At 52.9% G+C, this 24,436-nt stretch overlaps 2 protein-coding genes and 1 pseudogene across 5 annotated transcripts; 1 reads left to right on the forward strand and 2 right to left on the reverse strand.

Moving 5' to 3' along the window:
- The first annotated feature begins 2 nt into the window (after positions 1 to 2).
- On the forward strand, positions 3 to 18,245 carry CPSF4 (cleavage and polyadenylation specific factor 4). Of its 4 annotated transcripts, none has more exons than XM_023192031.3 (8): positions 3 to 260; positions 5,574 to 5,624; positions 9,134 to 9,286; positions 11,363 to 11,458; positions 11,813 to 11,906; positions 13,535 to 13,607; positions 15,221 to 15,316; positions 17,302 to 18,245. In XM_023192031.3, exons 1-8 carry the CDS (start codon positions 158 to 160, stop codon positions 17,368 to 17,370), a joined length of 735 nt encoding a protein of 244 aa, XP_023047799.1. In that variant the 5' UTR covers positions 3 to 157; the 3' UTR covers positions 17,371 to 18,245. The 4 variants fall into 4 exon arrangements, with proteins under 4 accessions (XP_023047799.1, XP_023047798.1, XP_023047800.1 ...); XM_023192030.3 differs by having other exon boundaries at positions 15,146 to 15,316; positions 17,302 to 18,241; XM_023192032.3 differs by having other exon boundaries at positions 15,224 to 15,316; positions 17,302 to 18,241.
- LOC111526364 lies at positions 3,540 to 4,276 on the reverse strand (annotated as a pseudogene).
- Positions 18,246 to 19,084: 839 nt separating the features above from the next.
- ATP5MF (ATP synthase membrane subunit f) lies at positions 19,085 to 21,299 on the reverse strand. The gene is made up of 3 exons (XM_026447621.1): positions 20,891 to 21,299; positions 20,046 to 20,162; positions 19,085 to 19,255 (listed from the first exon to the last, which is right to left on the reverse strand). The coding sequence occupies exons 1-3, from the start codon at positions 21,057 to 21,059 to the stop codon at positions 19,227 to 19,229; spliced, it is 315 nt and encodes a 104-aa protein (XP_026303406.1). The 5' UTR covers positions 21,060 to 21,299; the 3' UTR covers positions 19,085 to 19,226.
- Positions 21,300 to 24,436: the final 3,137 nt, after the last annotated feature.

Here is a 24,436-nt window from a genome sequence, read left to right on the forward strand (position 1 = left end):
TCTGGGCGCTCCCGGCATCCCTCGGGCGGCGGCGGCGGCGGCGACTGCGAGGCGCAGGAGGAGCGTGTGCGGCGGGCCCGGCGGCGGGTAGAAGCGAGAGGGCTGCAGGAGACCGAGGGGGAGCCGGGCCGGTGGGGCCGCCGCCGCCGCCGCCGCCATGCAGGAAATAATCGCCAGCGTAGACCACATCAAGTTTGACTTGGAGATCGCAGTGGAGCAGCAGCTCGGGGCGCAGCCGCTGCCCTTCCCCGGCATGGACAGTGAGCGCGGGGCCCGGGCGGGAGGGCGAGAGCGACTCGAACCCGGGACCCGCCCCTCTGTGTTCCCGGGACTCCTTCGCCTCGGTCCTGAGACCTCCCCGGGCTTCCTCTGGATCCTGGGACCCCTCTCCTTCGATCGCGGGACTCCTCCCTCTATGTCTTGGGAGTCCCTCCCACCTCCTCCGGGTCCTGGGACCCTCCCCTTTAGTTCCCGAACTCCCTCATCTGTATTCCGGGACTCTTCTCACTCCATGCTGAGACCTCCTCTTCTGGATCCCGGGACGCTCCCCCTTGGTTCCAGGACTCCTGACTCCCAGGCCCCCATTTCCACCGTCTGGGGACCCCTTTTCCCCTCACTCGAACTCAGGAGTTCAATGCCTCGGATCTTTGGCCCCCTGCGGCTGTTTAAAGGTAATCTGTAGGCGGGTAGGACCTTGTCCGTTCGCTTAATTCTTGAATAAGGGTGGGTTCTCCTGGACTGGAACTCTCCCTCAACACTCTCCCAGCTACAGGAGAGTACGAGGATAACGCATCCCCTACCTCCCAGCCCCGCTACATTGAGCGTCTCTTGTTTTTGCTTTCATCAAAACTAGGCTGGTGGAGGAGGCGTGCTGAGGGAAGGACCACCTCTCTGTAGGAGAGCTCAGCTAGACTTTTAAACTCCCTTCTAGGACTCTCTCTCCTGGGAGCTCATCCTTAGTTTTTGGCCTGTCCCTACTTTTTTCTGGACCCCAACTCTGAGTTGTTCATCACACCCAGCAGCTGGTGTGGACCCTTGGCCTGAACTCCCTTCACTCCTCCCCTTCACATGGTGGCTCCTGGCTCCCCACCCCCTACTCAGTGGGAAATCTTGTACTTTAAAAGAAACCAGTAGTTTTCTTTGTGTCTTCTTTCCTATCCGGACACACTTGAAATCTAATGCTATAACCTTAAAGTTCGCGGGCTTGTGGAAGTCACTGAGTTCAGTCCACAGATGGGGAAACTGAGACCCAAGCGGGGGAAGGGACTTGCTGACGACCACTCAGTGCATAGCAGAGCCAGGCAGTTCTGCAGTGTTGTGTGCTGTGGCCCGGCACTACCAGCAGGGTCACTACCAGCGGGGTCTCCCGAGTCTCCCAGCAGCCTCTCTCCCCTCAGGCAGCCACACCTTCTCATGCGCATGTGACCTCTGAGTCTGTCCCTTTATGTGGTTTTTTTATTGTTTGTGTGCTTTTGAGACAGGGGCTCCTCTTTTGCCCAGGCTGGGTGCAGTGACGCAATGATGGCTCAATGCAGCCTCAACTTCCCAGGCTCCGGCAGTCCTCCCACCTCAGTTTCCCAAGTAGTTGGGACCACAGGTGTGCACCAACACGCCTGGCAAATTTTTTGTGTGTGTGTTTCTTGGTAGAGACACTGTTTCACCATGTTTCCCAGGGTTGGTCTTGAACTCCTGGGCTCAAGCGATCCTTTCACCTCGGCCTTCGGAAGTACTGAGATTACAGGCATGAGCCACCACACCTGGCCTATATATAGATATATATATATAATTTTTTTTTCTTTTTTTGCTGCCTGTCCCACAACTTTACATGGTGATACTTGTACAAGATAGTTTCGTTGGAAGTTAAGTCATCAAGAAAAACAAGATAGTGCTTATAAGGAGACATCATCAGACCACCCTATTTGACACACCCACAAACACCATCGCCACTGTACACCCCCTAAAAAGCAGCTGCTGAAATTCACACACACACACCCCCTCTTACCTACCCCTCGAGTCCTGTGATAACTTCATCCCTGCACACGTGACCTTTTCCTGTCTCTTTTTTTTGAGATGGAGTTTCGCTGTTGTTGCCCAGGCTGGAGTGCAATGGCACGATCTCCGCTTACTGCAACCTCCACCTCCCAGGTTCAAGCAATTCGCCTGCCTCGGCCTCTTGAGTAGCTGGGATTATAGCCTCCCGCCACCATGCCCAACTAACTTTGTATTTTTAGTAGAGATGAGGTTTCACCATGTTGGCCAGGCTGGTCTTGAACTCCTGACCTCAAATGATCCACCTGCCTCGGCCTCCCAAAGTGCTGGGATTACGGGCGTGAGCCACTGCGCCCAGTCGGCCTTTTCCTGTCTTGATGGCACTAGCTTGAGACCATGGAACCACCCATGCAGGGCAGATCTTTCCCTCCCACCCTTCTGCCACCTGACAGATCCACAAGCCTGTGAGGGGAGGTACGGTGGCGAGGGGCCCACATACCTGTTCTTGAGGCCAGGGACACACCTGGCCATGGGTGCTGCCCCAGCCAGGGCTTCAGAGTCTGTAGGCACCCTCCACACTCACTGCTTGTCCATATCCTGTTCAGTTAAAGCCCAGTGAGGCCACAGCCCTTCCTCACCCATCCCTCCTCTTCATGCCCTTCTGAGGTTTGGGAAGAACTGTCACTTTGCCCATAAGGCATACTCATCCCATCCACATTAGACTTAGTTCCCAGAACTGTGGATTTCTGAGCAGAAGCAACTCTAACCTCTGAAGAGAAAGACCAGAAATACTTTCAGAATTTTTTTTTTTTTTTTTTGAGACAGAGTCTTGCTCTGTTGCCCAGGTTGGAGCACGGTGATGCAATCTTGGCTCACTGCAACCTCTGCCTCTGGGTTCAAGTGATTCTCCTGCCTCAGCCTCCTGAGTAGCTGGGATTACAGGCATGTGCCACCACGCCTGGCTAATTTTTGTATTTTTAGTAGAGATGGGATTTCACCATATTGGCCAGGCTGGTCTTGAACTCCTGACATCAAGTGATCCACCCTCCCCCAGGATTACAGACGTGAGTCACCGCACCTGGCCACTTTCAAACTTTTTGAAATGCAAATGGAGTGACCTCCCTGTGACAGCAGCCGTAAGTTCTATAACCTCAGCTGTGTCCTAGCAAAATCCGCCTGCTTCCAAGAAGCCAAGGGATCTTTTGTGATTTAGCAAAGGGAGGCACGTTAAGTGGACTTCAGAGATGCTGTCATTGGTTTTTCAGCAATTCTAAAATGGTTACTTGTGGAGGAAACTGTTTCTGATGCCAAGGTCAGTTTAGTCTGGCAACTGGGGGCTGGTGAATTCCTGGACTCATCAGAACAGCTGGTCCCTAGAGCCCACTGAATTCCAGCACACTCTTAACTGTGGGAATGAAAAGCTGTGCTTTATTTTTTCTTTTTTTTTGTTAACAGGCAACATAATCAAAAACAAAAGCACAACAACCTTAAAGCTGAAACAGCAGTAAGTCAAACTGCTGCGGCAGTTCCCAGATGTACCTGGGGTACGTGCTTCCTCATGGCGAGGCAGGACATAGGCACATCACTGTGCATTTTGGTATATATGTGACCAAACAGAATGAGAGAAATGGAAAACACTGGAGAACAGAAAGTATCAAGAACCTTTCATCAGGCAGTCCCAAAGCATTCTGCTCTTTTCCTCTTCTCTGCCTCTATATCCTCTGTGGTTCCAGTTCCAGCTGAACTTGTGACAATCCCAAATCGCTCCTTCCTCTTTTTCAGTTTCTTGTCATCTTCAGACTTTCTGGAGATTGAAGAGACATTCAAACCAAATCTTTGAGCTCTTTCCTTGGACGTATCCAAGTTAACCATAGGTTTGTTCTCAGGTGACAGACTTGTGTTGGAACTGAAGAAATCCCAAACCTAGCTGCCCAAGTAGCTTTCTTACTCTCCAAGCTCACACATACACTGAATCGTTCGGCCCTCTTCTGCGTTCTTGCAGCCTGTGGTATTTCAGATGTAATTTTCACCACTTTCTTCTCTGCTGCCACATCAACAGGTTTTTTCAGGGGGTTCTTACTCTTTGACAGGGGGTTTGTTTCTTCTTCTTCTGTTTCATCTCCCAGTACATCTTCATTTGCCTCCTCTTCAGCATGTTCTTCAAGGAATGCCTGGAGTCTGTGGATAAGATCTTGCTTTATTCCCTTGGTCTCCAAACCACAAGCAAGACATTCTTGTTTAGTTCAGCAAGCTTCAGCTTATGGAGCTCCACCATCTCAGTTACCATCTTGTTACCCCCTCTGGGTGTGCTCTTTTAATAACTGTCTGTGGGGTGGGTTGTGGTGGCTCACGCCTGTAATCCTAGCACTTTGGGAAGCCAAGGCAGGCAAATCACGAGGTCAGGAGTTCGAAACCAGCCTGTAATAATTGTATGTGGGCCAGGCGTGGTGGCTCACGTCTGTAATCCCAGCACTTTGGGAGGCCAAGGTAAGCGGATCACTTGAAGCCAGTAGTTTGAGACCAGCCTAGCCAACATGGCAAAACCCCCTCTCTACTAAAAAAAAAAAAAATTAGCCAGGCGTGGTGGTGCACACCTATAATCCCAGCTACTCAGGAAGCTGAGGCAGGAGAATCTCTTGAACTGGGGAGGCGGAGGTTGCAGTGAGCCGAGATCGCACCACCGCACTCTAGCCTGGGTGACAAGAGTGAGACTCTGTCTGAAAAAACTAGAAAAAAAAAATTGTATATGGGTGTTGCATATTAAAAGCAGTCCTCTGTGTCTGCACTTAACGTGCTTTCCTTTGGACTAGTGTCTCAGAGGCACTGCCTCTTCCTTGAAGCCTGACCCTTCTCAGAGGCCCTGATTGTCTATACTTCCGTGAGATCATTCCTTCCCTCTGCCTTATGTTAAGGTGTCTGTGAATTCGCCTTCCTAGAGTAAGGTGTGAGCTGGGGGCCATTAATTTATTTCTGTGGGTCAGGCACGGTGGCTCATGCCTGTAATCCCAGCACTTTAGGAGGCCAAAGTGGGTGGATCACCTGAGGTCAGGAGTTCGAGACCAGCCTGGCCAACAAAACCCCATCTCTACTGAAAATACAAAAATTAGCTGGGCGTGGTGGCAGGCGCCTGTAATCCCAGCTACTTGGGAGGCTGAGGCAGGAGAATTGCTTGAACCTGGGAGGCGGAAATTACAGTGAGCCGAGATCGCGCCATTATACTCCAGCCCAGGCAAAAAGAGTGAAACTCTGTCTCAAAAAAAAAAATTATTTCTGGGATCTTGTACTCCAGCCTTCCTTTCCCCACCCGCTCTTAACTCCTCGAAAGGATCTTATATACAGGAGGCTCTCAAAGCACTGGGTAATGACTGCTCTCACTGTTTGTGTCTCATTTTGTAGGGCATGACTAACATAAGCAGCTTCTTCCTTGCTTGGTTGGGCTTTGCATATTTTTGCTACTTTATTTCCTATACCCTGAACCCTTGGTGGGTCAAGAGGTCAGAAAGGTTCCCTGCCACTGTCTTCAGACATCGTCAGTAGCACCTGCACCTCTTTGTTTGATTCCTCTCCTTTTCTCTCCTTTCTAGAGTCGGGTGCTGCTGTCTGTGAATTCTTTTTGAAAGCTGCCTGCGGCAAAGGTAAGAAACTCTGGGCTCCCTGACGTGCCTCCTGAGGCGCCCTTCCACCTCCTTGTCCCCAGCCGAATTGGAGGCCGCCAGGTCTCTGGCTCACATTGCTTTCTACAGACTCACGATCTCTGTAGATAAAACTGGTTCGGACAGGCTAGGAACCTAATGGGGTGTTCCACCTGAAACCTAAATGCAGGACTGAACCTGGCTCTAAGGCTGCCTTATCACTTCGCATTCCCCGTGGCCACAACCTGATCTGTGACGTGGAAAGAAGCCCCCAGCATTGAGACATTCAGGAACTTTCTCAATGTCACAGAGTGAATCAGTGGCGGAGCCCAGTGCCTGAACCCAGGTCTTTCTCATTCCACAGTCTTCACGGGCTCATGGTTTTCTGTGGCCTCCCATCCAAAACACCCCATGATAACCCATCTTGTGGGGTCTTGTTCTCGTTAACCAGCCCCCAACACAGACTACACAAGACTACTGAGGTGGGAGAATCCCTTAAACCAGAGAGTCAGAGGTTGCAGTGAGCCGAGATCATGCCATTGCACTCCAGCCTAGCAACAGAGCAAGACTCCATCTCAAAAAAAAAAAGATCTTGCTTCATTCCCTTGGTCTTCTAACCACAAGCAAGACATTCTTACTTTAGTTGAGCAAGCTTCAGCTTATGGAGCACCACTGTCTTGGACGCCATCTTGTTACCCCTTCGGCTGTGCTCTCTTAATAATTGTATGTGGGTCAGGCGAATCCATCAGAAGTATCACTAGGGGCCAGGTGCGGTGGCTCATGCCTGTAATCCCAGCACTTTGGGAGGCCAAGGCGGATAGATCACCTGAGGTCAGGAGTTCGAGACCAACCTGGCCAACAGGCTGAAACCTCATCTCTACTAAATATACAAAAATTAACTGGGCATGATGACACCCATCTGTAATCCCAGCTACTCGGGAGGCTGAGGCAGGAGAATCACTTGAACCCGGGAGGCAGAGGTTGCAGTGAGCCAAGATCGCACCACTGCACTCCAGCCTAGGTAGCAGAGGGAGACTCCGTCTCAAAAAAAAAAGAGGTATGACTAGGCACAACCTTAACTTACCATAGTCTGGGCATTTTTCTCCTGTAGGAAAATTTATTTAGGAGACTTAAATATTAATCAGAAGCTTGGAAAAGGGGAGCAGAGAATTAGAGCAAAGGGCTGGTTTTAATGAATGGTTTTGGTGAGTTTTGCTTCTATAACATAGTCATTTACCACTAAGGTAGTAGAGTTTCTGGCAGATCAGCCAGGCCAACTTCACAATGTCCAGTCAGAACGTCATTACCTCCCCTGGGCCTCTGGTCTCACTCCCATGTCTTTGCTCAGTAATTCTGCCCTTCTTTTTTTTTTTTTTTTTTTTTTTTGAGACGGAGTCTCGCTCTGTCGCCCAGGCTGGAGTGCAGTGGCCAGATCTCAGCTCACTGCAAGCTCCGCCTCCCGGGTTCACGCCATTCTCCTGCCTCAGCCTCCTGAGTAGTTGGGACTACAGGCGCCCGCCACCTCGCCCGGCTAGTTTTTTGGATTTTTTAGTAGAGATGGGGTTTCACCGTGTTAGCCAGGATGGTCTCGATCTCCTGACCTCGTGATCCACCCGTCTCGGCCTCCCAAAGTGCTGGGATTACAGGCTTGAGCCACAGTGCCCGGCCTAATTCTGCCCTTCTGACCAGCCACCTTCTGTTAGCACAGCCATCCCTAACACAGGGCATTCTGACTGTCTCTCTGTTGACTAATACAGTAGCGACTAGTCACATGTGGCAGTTCATATTTAAGTAAAATCAAATCACATTTAAAACTTGAAATCCTCAGACACACTAGTCATATTTCAAGTGGTCAGTAGTCACATGGGGCTAGCAGCTGCCATACTGGACAGCAGAAGTGTAGAACGGCCTCATTCTGGTCGGCCCTCCATGGTTGTCTTGCCAGGCCACCTGTTATAAGTCCCACACATCCCCAGAGGCTGGCTCTGTCCCAGAAGGCACACGTCCCTCCATGTGTATACAACACATTTCCTCAATTCTGCAATTGGTCTTTCTTTTTTTTTAAGAGGCAGCATCTTGCTCTGTCACCCAGGCTGGAGTGCAGTGGCACAGTCATAGCTCACTGCAAGCTCAGCCTCCTGGGCCCAAGTGATCCTCCCACCTCAGCCTCCCCAGTAGCCGGGACTACAGGTGTGCACCACCATACCCAACTAATTTTTTTTTTTTTTTTTTTTCCAGACGGAGTTTTGCTCTTGTTGCCCAGGCTGGAGTGCAGTGGTGTGATCTTGGCTCACTGCAACTTCTGCTTCCTGGGTTCGAGCAATTCTCCTGCCTCAGCCTCCCGAGTAGCTGGAATTACAGGTGCACGCCACCACACCCAGCTAATTTTTTGTATTTTTAGTATAGACAGGGTTTCATTATGTTTTGGCCAGATTGGTCTCGAACTCCTGACCTCAGATGATCCACCACCTCGGCCTCCCAGAGTGCTGCGATTACAGGTGTGAGCCGCTGTGTCTGGCCTCGCAGCTTGCTTGCTTGCTTACTTACTTATTTACTTATTTATTTATTTAGTGAAGACAAGGTCTCAGGCTGATCTCGCACTTCTGAGGTCAAGTGATTTTCCTGTCTTGGCCTCCCAAAGTGCTAGGATCATAGGTGTGAGCTACTACACCTGGCTAAGTTCATCTTTCTTTTTTTTTCTTTCTTTCTTTTTTTTGGGGGGACAGAGTTTTGTTCTTGTCACCCAGGCTGGAGTACAATGGCGTGATCTCCGGTCACTACAACCTCCGCCTCCTGGGTTCAAGTGATTCTCCAGCCTCAGCCTCCCAAGTAGCTGAGATTACAGGCACCCCCACCACTACGCCCAGCTAACATTTTTTTGTATTTTTAGTAGAGATGGGGTTTCATCATGTCAGTCAGGCTGGTCTCGAACTCCTGACCTCGTGATCCACCCACCTCAGCCTCCCAGCATCTCCCTTCTTTTTATGGCTCCATCTTACAGTAATATCTGTGAGATGATGAGTAACGTTTTTTTGAGAAGGAGTCTCGCTCTGTCGCCCAAGCTGGAGTGTAGTGGTGGGATCTCGGTTCACTGCAAGCTCTGCTTCCTGGGTTCATGCCATTCTTCTGCCTCAGCCTCCCGAGTAGCTGGGACTATAGGCGCCCAGCTAATTTTCTGTATTTTTAGTAGAGATGGGGTTTCACCGTGTCAGCCAGGATGGTCTCAATCTCCTGACCTCGTGATCCGCCTGCCTTGGCCTTTCAAAGTGCTGGGATTACAGGCGTGAGCCACCGCACCCGGCCATGAGTAACTATTAAAATGTAAAGTGTCTTGTCAGCGTACTGCCTCAAATCATGTTGCCTTCTGTGAGGCGGACCTCTGCCCCCTTCCAGGATGTGATGCCTTCAGGTGGCTCCAGGAGTTAGGTGAAGATGCCTCAGCTTCTCCAGGCCCTGTCCCCTGGGCTCAGGGTGGCCTCTCTGCTGACACCCTGTCCCTATCTTCCCGGCAGGGGGCATGTGTCCGTTTCGCCACATCAGCGGTGAGAAGACAGTTGTGTGCAAACACTGGCTGCGTGGCCTATGCAAGAAAGGGGACCAGTGCGAGTTCCTGCATGAGTATGACATGACCAAGATGCCCGAGTGCTACTTCTACTCCAAGTTCGGTAAGGCGCCTGGAGCTCTGGAGGCTCTGCTGAGAACCCGGGTGCAGAGGGGTCTGCTGGCTGCTCAGTGCCCACACTCTCTCTGCCTGCTTTTCCCATCTTTCCATTCTCAGAGGAGAAACTCGGGCAGAGCCTGCCAGCCTCAGCCGGCTTTTAGGAGACAGCATAGCTATTTTCTGCTCATCTCTTTTTTTTTTTTTTTTTTTTAAAAAGACACAGGGTCTCGCTATGTTTCGCATACTGGTCTTGAATGCCTGGGCTCGAATGATCTGCCTGCCTCAGCCTCCCAAAGTGCTGGGATTACAGGCGTGAGCCACTGCGCCAGACCCCTTGCATTCTTTTGGAGTGCTTCAGTGTTTGGAGCTCTTTCAGTCACTCTGGGATTTGAGGCTAATGAGGGTGACCTGGAAGCAGCGAGTTGTGCAGCTGGCTGCATTATGTCCGTGGTTGGTTTCTGTCCACATCCACCTTCTCCCTGAAACCCACTTCTCCCTACAGTGTGGGAACTGCCTCTCAGGCCAGTGCTGGTTCCTTCTCTCTCGGAGCCATGATCCTGGTGACATTTCAGCCATCCTTAACAGCCCTTCAAAATAGCAGCCTCAGATGTGTCTTCTGGTAGCAACAAGCTTGCCTTGAACCCTGCTTAGAGAATGCGTGGCCTCAGCTGTCCTGAGTGGCCTGCGTGGAGAAGCGGGAGACCGGGTGGAGTCGGTGGGGCTGGCACAGAGTGTGGCAGAGATGTCGTGCTCCCTGCTGGAATGAGTCCCCAGGGTCCCTGCTCAGGTCTGCACTTCGAGGTTTCCCAAGCAGCAGCTCTGTGGGTCAGCGTGAGGCTGGCTCTAGTCCTGGGCAAATCATGTTGCCTTCTGTGAGGCGGACCTCTGCCCCCTTCCAGGATGTGATGCCTTCAGGTGGCTCCAGGAGTTAGGAGGTGAAGCCCAGCAGAAGGCTGGAATCCTGCAGGGAGCCAAGGGGTGCAGGATATGCTTCATGCTTTCAAAGCACTGCTGTTGGAGGAGACATTATTTCAGCATCCCAATAGGCGTGGCCTGCTGGCTTATTAGTGAGAGCTGTGGCTTGTTTTGTGGAGGTGGCATAAGCTGAGAAGAAATAGAACCCAAGCTTCCCAGCTCCCCAAGTGCTGTCCTCTGTCATTGTGCAGTGTAACATGTTCTCCCCGGCGCCTGGCCCATAGCAGCACTGGGATGGGGCAGTGGCCTCCCATCTGTCCCCAGAGGCAGCAGCTGGCTCTCCTGGGCAGGCTCTCAAGGCACCGCTATCCAAGTGGCCTGGGGGTCGCTCCTTCCTTGCTGACAGCCCTGGTGCAGGACACACTGTCTGCAGCTTCTGTCACCTGCACCACAGACAGCGGGTTGAGGGCCCCCTTTCTAGGCACTGGAGGGACAATGGTGAAGAGGTCCTTGCCCTGTGAATTCTTCATTCTTGTGGTCCAGGGAAAGATGTAGCCGAGAAGCCATGAGACGAGCAGAGAAGAAACTACTTGTGACAAGTGCTCTGAAGGAAGGAAACCATGACCAGAACCTTGAGGCAGAGTGGTCAAGGATGAGGGGATTCCTGAGCTGGGAGCGGAAGACTGAGAAGGGGCTGGTCCTGGTGCAGGGGGACCCATGTGATGGGGGGATGGCAGAGGCGGAGCCTGTGGGGGAGCCTGGGGAAGGAGTTTGCATTTCCTCTGGATTTTGAGCACAGTTGTTAACGTGGATTGGAGAAGGTGAGCCAGGAAGCGGGCAACTACCCAGGAAGGCAGTTGATCTCAGTGCTGGTGGTCCCTGGGGCCCGCTGCTTCGGAGAGGGCCAGGTCCACAAGTGCTTCTCCCTACCCTTGTCCCAGCTCTTAGACATGACGAGCCAATCAGAGTGGAACTTCCTGGTCTCCGTGGGTGCTTTTCCATCACAGTCTCACTGCACAGGAAGCTGGGGCTCAGAGACACTCTTCCCTGGCTCTCAGGGCTCATCAGGCCAAAACTGGACACACAGAACTTCTTTTTCTTGGATGAAGCCAAGGTGGGCCTGGCCCGGCCTTCCTAGTGGCCTCACGTCTGAGTTTCCCTGCAGGAGAGTGCAGCAACAAGGAGTGTCCTTTCCTGCACATCGACCCCGAGTCCAAGATCAAGGACTGCCCTTGGTATGACCGCGGCTTCTGCAAGCACGGTAGGTGCCAGGGTGAGCTGGGCCCCTGGCAAGAAGCCAAGTCCTCCCTTCTCTGCCCACATGACCCTGGAGGCTGCCATCTGGTCTACCTGGGACATCTTGCTCTACCTGTCCCAGCAAAACCTGACATTCTGCAGCTAGCGGCTTTCTCACACCCCTCATCTCTCTTGACTCTCCCAAGAAGGCTGGGTGGGTGGTGGTCCACCTGCATTTTTGATAAGGAGGCCAGTGTTGGGAGGTGAGGTCCCTGCCCCCTGTCTCCCATGAATGGGGGACAGCCAGCATTTGAAGCCATGCTCCAGCTCTCTAACTGGTAGAGGGGACGTCTAAGTGACCAGATACTTGGCTCTGCAGGTCCCCTCTGCAGGCACCGGCACACACGGAGAGTCATCTGTGTGAATTACCTCGTGGGATTCTGCCCAGAGGGGCCCTCGTGTAAATTCATGCAGTGAGTAGCCAGCCGCTCTGCCCTCTACCCTCTACCCCAGCTCCCAGCCCAGGCCGTGCTGCCCTCTGTATCTTCCCTGGGCCACCTGGGCTTAGGTCACTGTGTGATGTCAGTACCAGAGCCAAGGGTGGGGGCAGGAGATAGGGAAGTAATCCCTGCTTATGGCCACCAGTGCTTCTTGAGCCCAGAGGTGGCGCTGCCTAGACCCATTTCTTGGGTCATGGGCCATCTGGTAATCTAATGGAAGCTGTGGGATACAGACACACATGTAGCCTTGCGTATCATTTAGGGAATTTGGGGACTTCCGGTTAAGAACCTGCACCCTAAAGGAAGGAAACTAGAATTTCAGTCTCCTACGTGGAGGCTCAGAAAACCCTGAGCTTGGGGTTTCACATAGAATAAGTAGTCATCTGACAGTGAGGGTAGGAGAGAACACACCCATTTCACACAGCAGCTCACAGAGGCACAGGGCTCGGTCCCTGGCCGGGGCACATGGTCAAAGGCAAGTCTGGGCCGGGTGTGGTGGCTCACACCTGTAATCCCAGCACTTTGGGAGGCCGAGGTGGACAGATCACGAGGTCAGGAGTTCAAGACCAGCCTGGCCAATATGGTGAAACCCTGTCCCTACTAAAAATACAAAAATTAGCCAGGCGTGGTGGTGTGTGCCTGTAGTCCCAGCTACTCGGGAGGCTGAGGCAGAAGAATCACTTGAACCCGGGAGGTGGAGGTTGCAGTGAGCCAACATCGTGCCACTGCATTCCAGCCTGGGCGACAGAGCGAGACTCCATCGATAGATAGATAGATGATAGATAGATAGATAGATAGATAGATAGATAGATAGATAGATAGATAGATAGATAGATAGATAGATAAGATAGATAAAGATAGATAGCAAGTCTGTGAGCCTTTGAAGATGGGTTTTAATTCTTGCTCCATGGGGTTAGCACCTCTCTTCTGGCTCCATTGTCTTGTCCTTGGAGCCCATTGCGCATCTGTCACTTTGTGGACCCGGGCTTCTGCCTGGGGTGGCACTGGGGCTGCAGACAAGCCTCCCCTCCTCCCGGCTGCCTCACTCACACTGCTGAACCTGCAGCGGGATAAGTCTCCAGGTCTGTGGGGACCCTGGTCCCTGCTTCTCACTGCAGGGAAGTGGCCGGTGCTGCCACTGGGTCTCACTCCCTGAATAAGAGTGCAGGCACCTGCAGGTGGCCCAGGGGCAGACCGTCACCAAGTGATGGGAGGAGGGGCTGACGCCAGAGTAAGACCCTGCGGGGAGGGGGGGTTCCCTGTGTACAGCTCCTGGGGCGCAGCAGGCGCGTACCAGTGCAGCCTTTGTCATTTCCGAGCAGCACTGGCTGTGAGTCTCCCAGTTCAGTGTAGGCAGGGCTGGGCCTGAGCCCAGGCAAGTCAGCTGTGTTCTCCCCACCACTCCCGTGGCCTCCCAGGAACAGAGCTGAGTGCCAGCCCCACCCCATCCATGCAGCTTGTGTCAAGTCACTTTGTGCTGGGGCAGCTGAGTGTGATTTTCATCGGGCTGGAATTTAAGAGCATGGCCTGGCTTCTCTCTTCTCATCCCCCGTCCCCGACTCCTTCTCTTGTTCTCCTCCCCTCTGGCTGCTGGTGACCAGCCCTCGATTTGAACTGCCCATGGGAACCACCGAGCAGCCCCCACTGCCGCAGCAGACCCAGCCTCCGGCAAAGGTACTGTGCCTGGCCCTCCTCGGTAGGAAGGAAGTGCCTTTTCTCCAGCGAGAACCTCAGTGTCCCCCGGGGGTGCGGTCTGCCTTAGACCCCACTGGAGAACTTGGGAGAGAAGGGGCGTCTCCCAAGTTCCCGCAGAAAAGTCAGGGGCAGAGCCATATGTATCTCCCTCAAGAGATGCAGGGCCTCTCGCCCTGGAACCTCAGCAAGGCCAAGCAGCAAAGTTGAGGTGCCATGCAACCAGCCACCCATTGTGACATGGGGCTGCCTGGCGCAGCAGCATCTGCCCCAGGAGCCGGCCTGGGCACCGTGTCTGTGCCCCCGGAGCTGGCATGGAGCCGGCCTGGGCACCATGTCTGCTGCTCTTGCTCCTGGGCCAGACCCTTCGTTTTGCAGATAGGGGAACTGAGACTCCCAGAGCGGGGGGACTTGCCTGAGGCGACGCCACTGGGCAGGAGCAGGTGTGGCAGCAGAACTGACCACTCTGGCCAGCACCGCCCCTGCTCCTGTGGAGTGGAGGCTGGGAGGAGGGGTGAGAACAGGCCCAGCTGGCTCCAGTTTTCTAGATAAGGGGCCCCGCAGCCAAGCAGCTGGTCCAACCCCTCCAGCCCAAGGAGGGAGGGAAATGCCATAGACACGTGGGGATCTGCAGCAGCCCCTCAACGCCAAGGGCACCCTGAGTTTGGTTATGGGAGTCGGGGGTTGAGCCAAGAGGAAGGGCTGGCGTCAAGGCAGGGCGGGCATCAGGCAGGGTTCCCAACAGGCCCACCAAGCCCACCCACCTGAGCCCAAAGCCTCACCTCCTACCCTGCTGGGCTCTGGACTGGCTGCCAAAGCCCCACCAGCCCCGCTAAGTGCTAGAGGCTGAACAGCCAGGAGAGGATGCAGTGGATGCGGCTGCGTGGCCAGTCATATTGAACTCTTGATGGGGAAAGCCGGGAATTCCAGGTGTAGGTGCAGCCGTGCCAACCTGGGGGTTTTCTAGCTCGGGTTCTGCACTTATGGGCCAGAGCCAGGAGCCCACGGGTCGGGAGGAGGCCCTGCTGTGGAATCCCTACCCCAGGAGCCCTGGCCCTCCTCCTGGCGGGGCTCCCTAGAGGAGGGTCCTCTCAGCCCGAGAACGCAGCTCAGTGTGTCAGGCTCCAACTGTTTTTCTGTGACTTGCTCGCCGTGTAGGCTGCTAAACATCTGGCTGAACCAAGCGTTCATCCTGACCTGAAGCCAGAACCTCAGAAACTAAAGTAAGGCCTGAACATGCCCTCGCCCCACTGCCCCAGAGACCTCCTCTTGTCTCCTTGATGTTTTGTTTTCTATTTTATTTTTCGTTTTTGTGTGTCTGCATGGTGTTTTTCGGGCAGTGGCTCCTGCCATCATCACCAGATGTTTCTCTGTTGCCCGCTGTCCTGAGCTGGGCCGTCATGGAAGCCCTTCTTCCTGCCGTTTGCGGGACGAGTCCCGCCCTCTTTTTTCCCGTCCCCATCGGTAGTCTGCGTGCACGTGTTTTCCACAGTAAAACCGTGTTGTGTAACTCTTTCCAGCAAAGTAACAATCCGCCATTACAAAGGTCGTCCTCCTTGATCCAGTTAACGAGTCAGAACTCTTCTCCCAATCAGCAGAGAACCCCACAGGTCATCGGGGTCATGCAGAGTCAAAACAGCAGCGCGGGCAACCGGGGACCCCGGCCACTGGAGCAGGTCACCTGTTACAAGGTGAGTCCCTGGGCTGGGGGATGGGGTGGGGTCTTCCCTTACTGTCAGTGGCCATTCCCTCATGCCCCATATGTTTGGTGAAAGGAGAAAAGTGAAAACATTCGTTTTTGCTGATTGTAAGCATAAAGTTACAGTCTAGTTACCCATCCACTATGGTGGGCTAGAGACTGTCCTATTTCCTACCACACCACACTGAGGCACGGTAAAGGATGGTGAGAACGCCTGCCCAGTGAATGGATGGGGCCTGCAGGCAGGTGAGGGAGGCCCCCAAGAGAACGGGAACAAAATGGAAACACTGATCCAGGGAAGGGTGAACCCTTGGAGCCGCTGGCTGTCCTGGGGGCATCCTCAGATCCTGCAGGGCACACCCGAGGAAACAGGACGCTGGGTTACAGCACCCCCGTCCCCATCCCCTCCCCTGGTACATAAAATGGACTCAGGGGAAGGGTGAGCTTAAAGAAACCTCCTCGAAAACTGTCCTGTTCCCTCCTGGCTCTGTGGGAGGTGGGGAAAGGGGAGGGAAATCTCTTCATAGTTTGATGTTGTTGATGAGTCTGGGCCTGTATTCATGTCCTTGGTTAAAGCTGGAAAGTTACAAACTGAGTTCTCTAGTCCAAAATTGCCCCAGGATTGGTATCCCCCTGGCACCTGGCAGGAGCAACCCCCAGTTCTCTTGGAAGAGTATGTTCTCCACCCAAGGCACACACAATTCCTACGTCTGGAGTTCTGAAGAACGAGTCCAGATTAGAAATCACCAAACAGGCTGGGTGTGGTGGCGCATGCCTGTAGTCCCAGCTACTGGGGAGGCTGAGGTGGGAGGATTGCTTGGGCCCAGGAGGTCAAGTCTGCAGTGAGTTATGACTGCACCACTGCACTCCAGCCTGGGCGACAGAGTGAGACTCGTCTCCAAAAAAAAAAAAAAGCAGCACAGAAGTGGGACTGTGTGTAGAGCAGACTTAGCTGTTATCTTGCCGCTCTGTAATCCTAGCACTTTGGGAGGCCGGGGAGGGGGGGGAGGGGGGCAGATCACAAGGTCAGGAGTTCAAGACCAGCCTGGCCAACATGGAAGAAAGAAAACAGGGACCGCACAGCCAGGGAACAGAGCTGGCAAGAGTGCTGGGTGCTGACTGGGCAGAGCCCCTCGGGGCAGCAGGGACTGGGGGGTGGGTGTGAGCACACAGTCAGTGCCCCCAGCTGCCTCCTAACCCTTTTGTTCAGTGCTTGAGGCTGCCGTTTAAGGAGTCACAGAGTAGAGAAACTACGGAAGGGCCTGGATAATCAGGACTGGGATGAGGCAGGGTCAGGGCTGGATTTGTCATGTGGCTCTGAAGGCTTCCCTTACCCAAGTCTAAGCATCATCCCATCTCTCTTATCCTGTGATCAAAACCTGTCCCCAAGGTAGCTTAGACAGGTGTGTCACAGCCACGAGGGAAAACGTTGGGTACAGCCCAACTTCTGTCCCCAGCACTGGTTCCCAAAGGGTGGGGAGGCTGGGGCACTTCTCATGCTGTTCCCTCCCATCTCCTGCCAGGGAACCCCAGACCTTGGCTCAGAGGTAAGTGAGTGGCCTGTGGTGCAGAGGGGCTTGGTCCCCAGACGGGGTGGCGGAGCTCAGGTGCCACGGACTTCTCTTTGTCCTGCTACCCACTTGGGAGTCCCTCCCTGGGCAGGCCCGGTGTCCATGTGGGAGAGGTGTGGGCCTGAAAGAGCCTCCTGCAGGGTGCTAGCAGGTCGCCTTCTGGCGGCCTGTTCTCCCTCGCACCTGTGACTTGCTGGCTAGTTTCTGCACCACTGCACTTTCCATCCTGAGCTCCCTCACCCTCCAATTTGAAAAAAACTGTACCACTGAGAATTTCAGAGTCCTGTTCCAAGTGGGGACTTGGTGGATGACTGGGGATTTGGTGGGCACTACCTTAGTTGAAAACTGCATTTGACCAGTATTATTGTCTATCTCTCCTCTTCCCCCCACTTCCTGCTCTTCCCAGTGTGGCGAGAAAGGACACTACGCCAACAGATGCACCAAAGGGCACTTGGCCTTTCTCAGTGGACAGTGACAGCAGCTGGAGCCAGCTCCGAGCAGCCCAGGAGCCCCGCTGTTGGGAGTGTGCATTTAACTATTTCATGCGCTTATTGGCGCGACTGTGGCTCGAGCTGGCCCGCAGGCACGTGGGTTTCATCGCTCTGAGGGGCCACGCCTGTTAGTTTTCTATTATTCTGCCGAAATATTTTTTGAAAAAGGGACAAGTGTCCTGCTAGGTCCCTGCAGTTGACATCCTATTTGGCTGGGCATCGATGCCTCCTTTCTGGGACTCCCGGCACGAGTCCCCTCATCCAGGGAGGGAGGAAGCTGCTGGGGAGGGGCTTGGCTAGGCAGTTCTGTGTGGCGATGGTTTTCCCCTCATTAAACACCAGTTCTTGGTGACCGCAGGGGCTGGTAGGTCATTCAAAGCTGTGGCCGGCTCACGCCTGCTTCCTCCCTCCCTGCCCTGCTGAATCCTAAAGCTGTGCCTCTCTATGTGATTTGAATGAGGGAGCCCTTCAGGGCAAATTCAGGTGCCCCCATTGCCTCAGACTGGCCCTGGTCCCAGGTGGCAGCGGTTGAGGAGGGGTGCAGGGCTCTCAGGCCTGAGGTTCTCTCCTCTGGGCTTAATTTTCTCTTGGGGTATGCTCCTGACAGAGTTTAAGGTGTCCGTTGAGCTGGAGCTGCAGACCTTTAAATAGATGGCCCCTTCAGATCATCTGTGCCTACCTCCTGCCCACCAGGCGTCTACACTCACTCAGATGCCTGTGGCATGTGGAGGAGACTGCCTTGTCCTGAGCCTGGAAAATGTGAAACTGTCTCCTGTCTCCTGCTGGGCATGTGGGCCTGGCCACATTCAATTGCAAGAAAAATTTTTATGAAATGGATTAAAGCTTGTTTTTTAAGCCATGCCTCATTACTTAAGGTTCTCATGCCAAGCCTCTTACACTGGATGCAATCATGGCCTAGCTTTCTTGTCCCTTTCAACAAATGTCAATCTCACAAAGGGAAATGCAGCTGCCCAGAAGGCAAGCAGCTGGTCAAGCAGCTGTGCAAGCAGCTGGTCAAGTCTGGGAGTCTGACCTGTGGAGCCAGCAGGCAGGTTCTCCACCTCAGCTCAGATGTCAGGTGGCCCCCATTTCTGGAACACAGCATCCCACCCCCAATGAGGCTCTGATGAAGGGGAAAAAGGAGGGGTCGCCATGGCCCCTCACTTTTCCCCGTCACTCCCATCCCACTAAGCCTCCTGCTAGAGAAGCCGCCTCAGCCGGAGGGCCACACTCCCTGCAGCGTGGGCATTAGTGCTGCCTGAGGTCTCCAGACAGTGCTGGGACACCTCACCCTGTAGCCCTTGATGCCCCAGGGTGATGCAGAAACACCAGATGAGAAAACATCCTGGCCGTCTAAAAATCCCCTGCCTAGAGCCACAGGACGGCCGGGTGGGGTCTGGTACTCTCAGGCACACACAGGCCTTTGTGTTACACCATAAAGGGCCAGCCAACTAAAGGCCACAGTGTCTGTGAATGCACCTGTCCATAGCACTCATGGCAGGGGACAGACTTCGGCACTGTTGCTGCAGGAAGGTCTGGATGACACCCTGCCCTCCAGGGAGCTGGGACACAACCTGAGTGGTGGTCTGGGAAGTCCACAAAGGCCTTCACAGGTCAATGCCCTGGAAAGACAACCTCCCCCGACCTTGTGCCCCAGGAGCCCCTGGAGCATGGGACAATGGCTACAGCAGGCAAGCAGCACATGTACCAGTCATCTTTTATTTGGAGGTTAATTCCCATTAGGACATGAAAGGATTCAGCAACGATCGAGATTGTGTTCCTCACGGAGGGGCTCAGGCCAAGGTCATGGGGTCGGGGGGTGGTGCAGAGCGTGTCCTCTTCAGTGGTATTTGCGGTGCCGCTCGTGCTCTGAAGTCAGGAAGGCAAGATGGTAAGTATCTTACAAGGTTACAGTGAAGGCACAGCATGACAGGAAGCAGGCTGAGATCACACAAAGCCTTCCTGAGAATTCCCTTCAGAGATGACCCACGACCTGCCTGCCGGTGTCTCTGCAGAATCAGCAGACCCGGGGAGGGGGCACAAAGACACCTCAGGAGCCAACCTGCCACCTGGCCAGCTGCTTTCCAGAAGGAACAGAGGGAACACCTGCTCAGACAAACAGCCCTGAGAACCCGTCCCTCAGAGGCAGCACCGCCCTGGTGCAGCAGAGTGGGAGTGAGGTGGGGGTCGGGGGTGTACACGACACTGTCAGAAACAGCCTAGTCAGAGGACGTCAGCAACACTTCCTGCCAATCTCCCACCAGACAAGCTCCTCTCGAGCCTCAAAGCCGGAACAGCCCTGCTTTTCTGGGGTACCAGATTATCCCACTCAACTCATTCCTCTTTCTGCATTGGCTACTAGGAAGATCGAGCCAAATTTTCACAGACCCTGCTGTATTTTAAAGAATGCTTCTAAGTATTCTCTTTACCCTGGCTTCATCGTGATTTTCCTGTGTTCTCTTTGTCACAATTTTCTCATTCAAATAATATCCCCCATACTGTACTCTGACAGGTCCCTCCAATTCTTTTAAGTGGAAACATAAGGGATTTACTAAAGGTCTCTCAGCCTCGGAAGAAGGTGGGCTGCTGTCTCTAATGAAATCAGTCACCACCACCCTCTCTTGGGAAACTGAAGGCAAGATGCCGCAGAGGCACTCACTGAGATGCTTGTAGGAAATGCAGTAGTTGAAGAGCACGTAGCATGCCAGCACCATGGTAATCCCCGAGATGCTCCCTTTCCTCACGTTAATGTACTTGTTGTAGTACCGGTAGTAACCTGCAAACGCAAGAGGCGCTCACTGCCCTGCTGGGCTTCACATTTCAGTGAAGTTGAGCACACAGTTGAGTCTAGCTGACATTCAGGGACCCAGTCCTGCTCTGGCTGTTTAAGCCCCTCGCCCTGCATTCACTGGCTGATAAAGGTGACAAGCACAAATGCCAGTAAGGTCTCCAATCCCCATAGCCTAAACTATAAGCACATACCAGCTCCTGAACTAGGCCCACCTGGATTCCACCCCTCCCCTTTGGCCTTTTATTTTGTAGCCTCCTGAGTAGCTGGGACTACAGGCGCCCGCCACCTCGCCCGGCTAGTTTTTTGTATTTTTTAGTAGAGACGGGGTTTCAACAGGTTAGCCAGGATGGTTTCGATCTCCTGACCTCGTGATCCGCCCGTCTTGGCCTCCCAAAGTGCTGGGATTACAGGCTTGAGCCACCGCGCCCGGCCTCATTTTCCTCTTAAAGAAGTCTTAGGATTTCTCTAAGAGGCAGACGTACTGATTCCAAGCAATAGGACACACGTTCTTGGCTGCAATATCTCAGAGCCAGCCTTTGAAAGCGCCAATCAACCATGAAGGTCCAAGGCCTAGCCACCCCTCCCTGTCCTCCTCTATATAACTTACTGCTTTCGGACAACAAGACCTTCGTCGCCCAAATTAATTCATGGCAAAAAGAGACCTGAAGACCCAGAGATTTGCTTTCATTTACACACATCCACAAGGCTCTGACCTCTTTGAAATGCTCCAAGAATGCCACTAGGGCTGAAGTCCCGCATCAAGATCCAGCTTGGCAGCTCCCCCAGTTTGACCTCTAGAAGTTTCTTGTCCTTCACTGGTACTGAAACGGAAGAGTGAGAAAAAATACCCACTGAACAATCTCCCAGTAACACACATGGCATCCTTTCCTGCCACTACTTCAACTATGCAATAAAGGTGCATAATGCAATTACACAGAGGCTGCACATACATAATATTACAAAGAAATATGTCACATCAAGCCCACTATTTTAAGCCTGAGTCCATACAATAGCAGAACTGCTACAGCGTCAGCTTTATTAACCAACAGGACGTCTGAGTAACAGCTTGCTGGGAGTAATTCCAGAAAAGGGTCTCGAAGAAAGTAGTAACGTGGAGGATAGGAAAGACTACTGCAAAGCTAACATTTACTTGACATTATTAGCTTATTTCATCTTCACAACAAGCAGTTCATGCCTTTATCTTACAGGAGGGGAGGGGGATAGACTCAAGAGAGGTTGGGCCACGTGACCAAGGTCACACACACAACGTGGGGGCAGGACTGGCCCCCCACGTCCCTGAAGCCAATATGAGAGTGCCCTGTCCAACCCTGGGGATGTGTGCCTGGAGAACGTACTAGAGGGGATGTGGAAGGCGAGCGGCACGACGGTGGCCCCAAGTGTCTCACTCAGACTTGATGCACTTGTTTACTAGAAGGGCTTCAAGAAGCACCTGGGTTCACACAGCTGCCAGCCTCCCCAGATGGGCCAGCCTGAGCAAGTATAATGAAAGAAACCCAAGGAATTTCTACCTCCAGCATCCTGGGACCACGGACGCCAACCATTTCCAGAGATAAAAATAAGAGATTACACATTCCGAGAAGTCAACTGACTTAGGAAAAACCACTCCAAATGACTGAACGGCCCCAGACCATATTCTAATGGGAGTCTGAGAACAAGGAATCAGAAGAATTCCTGGCTGACACTGCACTGTCCTCACATTTGGGCCCAGGAGGAGACTACGGAGGGTCAGGGAGTGGGTGGGCCTGTGGGTGTCAAGGAGATGCACTTAAGGAAGGAATGGTCTCCCCTGTTCTCCCTGCAAAGATTTTATTTATTTATTTATTTATTTTTGAGACAGGGTCTCGCTCCATTACCCAGGCTGGAGTGCAGTGGTTATGCACAGGTGTGATCGCAGCTCACTGCAGCCTCACTGAGCTTCCTGGACTGAAGTGATCCTCCTGCCTCAATCTCCTGAACAGCTGGGACTACAGGTGTGTGCCACCACACCCAGCTAATGATCAGTTTTAAAAAGCTTTTAGCAGGTGTCCTATTGAGGGCAAAGAGTCTAGGACCACGGTGCCTTCTCAAAGATAACCACAAGAGGAGCCAGAGTAAATCATTCCAAGGGTTTCTTCTCCATTTTGGGATCAAAGGAAAGACTAAGGTTCTGTCAGGACCAGCCTCAAGAGTCTGCTGAGGGAGGCCGGGCACAGTGGTTCACACCTGTAATCCCAGCACTCTGGGAGGCCAAGGCAGGCAGATCACCTGACGTCAGAAGTTTGAGACCAGCCTGGCCAACACAGTGAAACTGCACCATGAGATCGCGCCACTGCACTTGCCCAGGCTGGAGAGCAGTGGCACGATCTTGGCTTACTGCAACCTCCACCTCCTGTTTCTAGCGATTCTCCCGCCTCAGCCTCCTGAGTAGCAGGGACTACAGGCATGAGCCATGACACACAGCTAATTTTTGCATTTTTAGTAGAGATGGGGTTTCACCATGTTGGCCAGGCTGGTCTCGAACTCCTGACCTCAGGCAATCCGCCCGCCTCAGCCTCCAAAAGTGCTGGGACACCGCACCAGGCCAGAAAACTCACTTCCTGATTCAGTGAAGCCATTTTTTCACATTCACATAAACTATGCAGGCATATTCTGCATCTCGTAACCATGTTCAGGGACTGGCATGGAGTCTGGCACATCACAGGAGAAAAAAGCCAACAATTCACAACTTGTTTTTCTCCCTAGTTCTATTTCTGTATTATGAAGACAAGGGTGTTTCCTTAAAACTAACACATCTGGGGCCGGGCGTGGTGGCTCACGCCTGTAATCTCAGCACTTTGGGAGGCCGAGGCAGGAGGACCACGAGGTCAGGAAATGGAAGACCGTCCTGGCTAACATGGTGAAACCTCATTGCTACTTTAAAAAAAAAACAAAAAAATTAGCTGGGCATGGTGGCAGGTGCCTGTAGTGCCAGCTACTCGGGAGGCTGAGGCAGGAGAATGGCGTGAACCTGGGAGGTGGAGCTTGCAGTGAGCAGAGATCCTGCTACTGCACTCCAGCCTGGGCAACAGAGGGAGACTCTGTCTCAAAAAACAAAACAAAACAAAAAAAAAGCAAACCTAATACATTTGGCCAGGTGCAGTGGCTCACGCCTGTAATCCCAGCACTGTGGGAAGCCAAGGCGGGCAGATCACGAGATCAGGAGTTCAAGACCAGCCTGGCCAACACAGTGAAACCTCGTTTCTACTAAAAATACAAAAATTAGCTGGGCATGGTGGCACATGCCTGTAGTCCCAGTTACTCGGGAGGCTGAGGCAGAACTGCTTAAACCTGGGAGGTAGAGGTTGCAGTGAGCAGAGATCGCACCACTGCAAGCGACTATCCAGTTCATCCGAGATGCATCTATACTTATTCCACGAATTTCTCTTTTACTGGAAGGCAGAGGAAGGCCTCACTCCTTGGTTGCCCTATTCAAATTCCCACCCCCACTCTACACACACCCACTCCTCTGCAGCACTGAAGCTTCCAACTGCAATCACTGGCTCACATAAAGAGACCCAGTAGAGTTCAGGGGCAGAGCAGACACTGGGGTCAAGTTTCTGGGTTTAGTGCCATTTTGTAGGTGTGTGCCCTTGGGCAAGGAACTACCCCTTCTCAGTTTCCTCCTTTGTGAAATCCTTGGTACTTGGCCCTAGGTACTATGTAAATGAGAACTATTACCACCTTTCTGCCTGATTATGAGCTACCTGAAGGTGGGAATATCCCCACTTCCTGGTAGACAGATTCTCAGTAATGGTTGTAGAACAACCATAGATCCTTGAAAGGAAGCATACTGTTCATTACTACGCAGCCACATGGAAATGACAAGTCTCTCCTGAGTGCTAAATCCAGCCTGGGGGTTGTCCAGAGAAGAAAGATTTTAGGCTTTGCAAGCCATATAAGGTCTCCATAGCACAGTCTATTTTATTTTTAAACAATCTTTTTAAAAACAGAAAACGGCCCAATGCAGTGACTTACGCCAGCAATCCCAACATTTGGCCGAGATGGGAGGCCGAGATGGGAGGATCGCTTGAGGCCAGGAGTTTGAGACCCCATCTCTATAATAAAGAAATAAATAAAATAAAAACAAAAAACCATTCTGGGCCCAGCGTGGTGGCTCATGTCTGTAATATCAGCACTGTGGGAGGCCGAGGCGACCAGCCTAGCCAACATGGCAAAACCCCATCTCTACTAAAAACACAAAAATTAGTAGGGTATGGTGG

The sequence above is a fragment of the Piliocolobus tephrosceles genome, chromosome 8 (genome assembly GCF_002776525.5).
Source record: "Piliocolobus tephrosceles isolate RC106 chromosome 8, ASM277652v3, whole genome shotgun sequence".
In the NCBI taxonomy this organism is placed as follows: Eukaryota; Metazoa; Chordata; class Mammalia; order Primates; family Cercopithecidae; genus Piliocolobus; species Piliocolobus tephrosceles.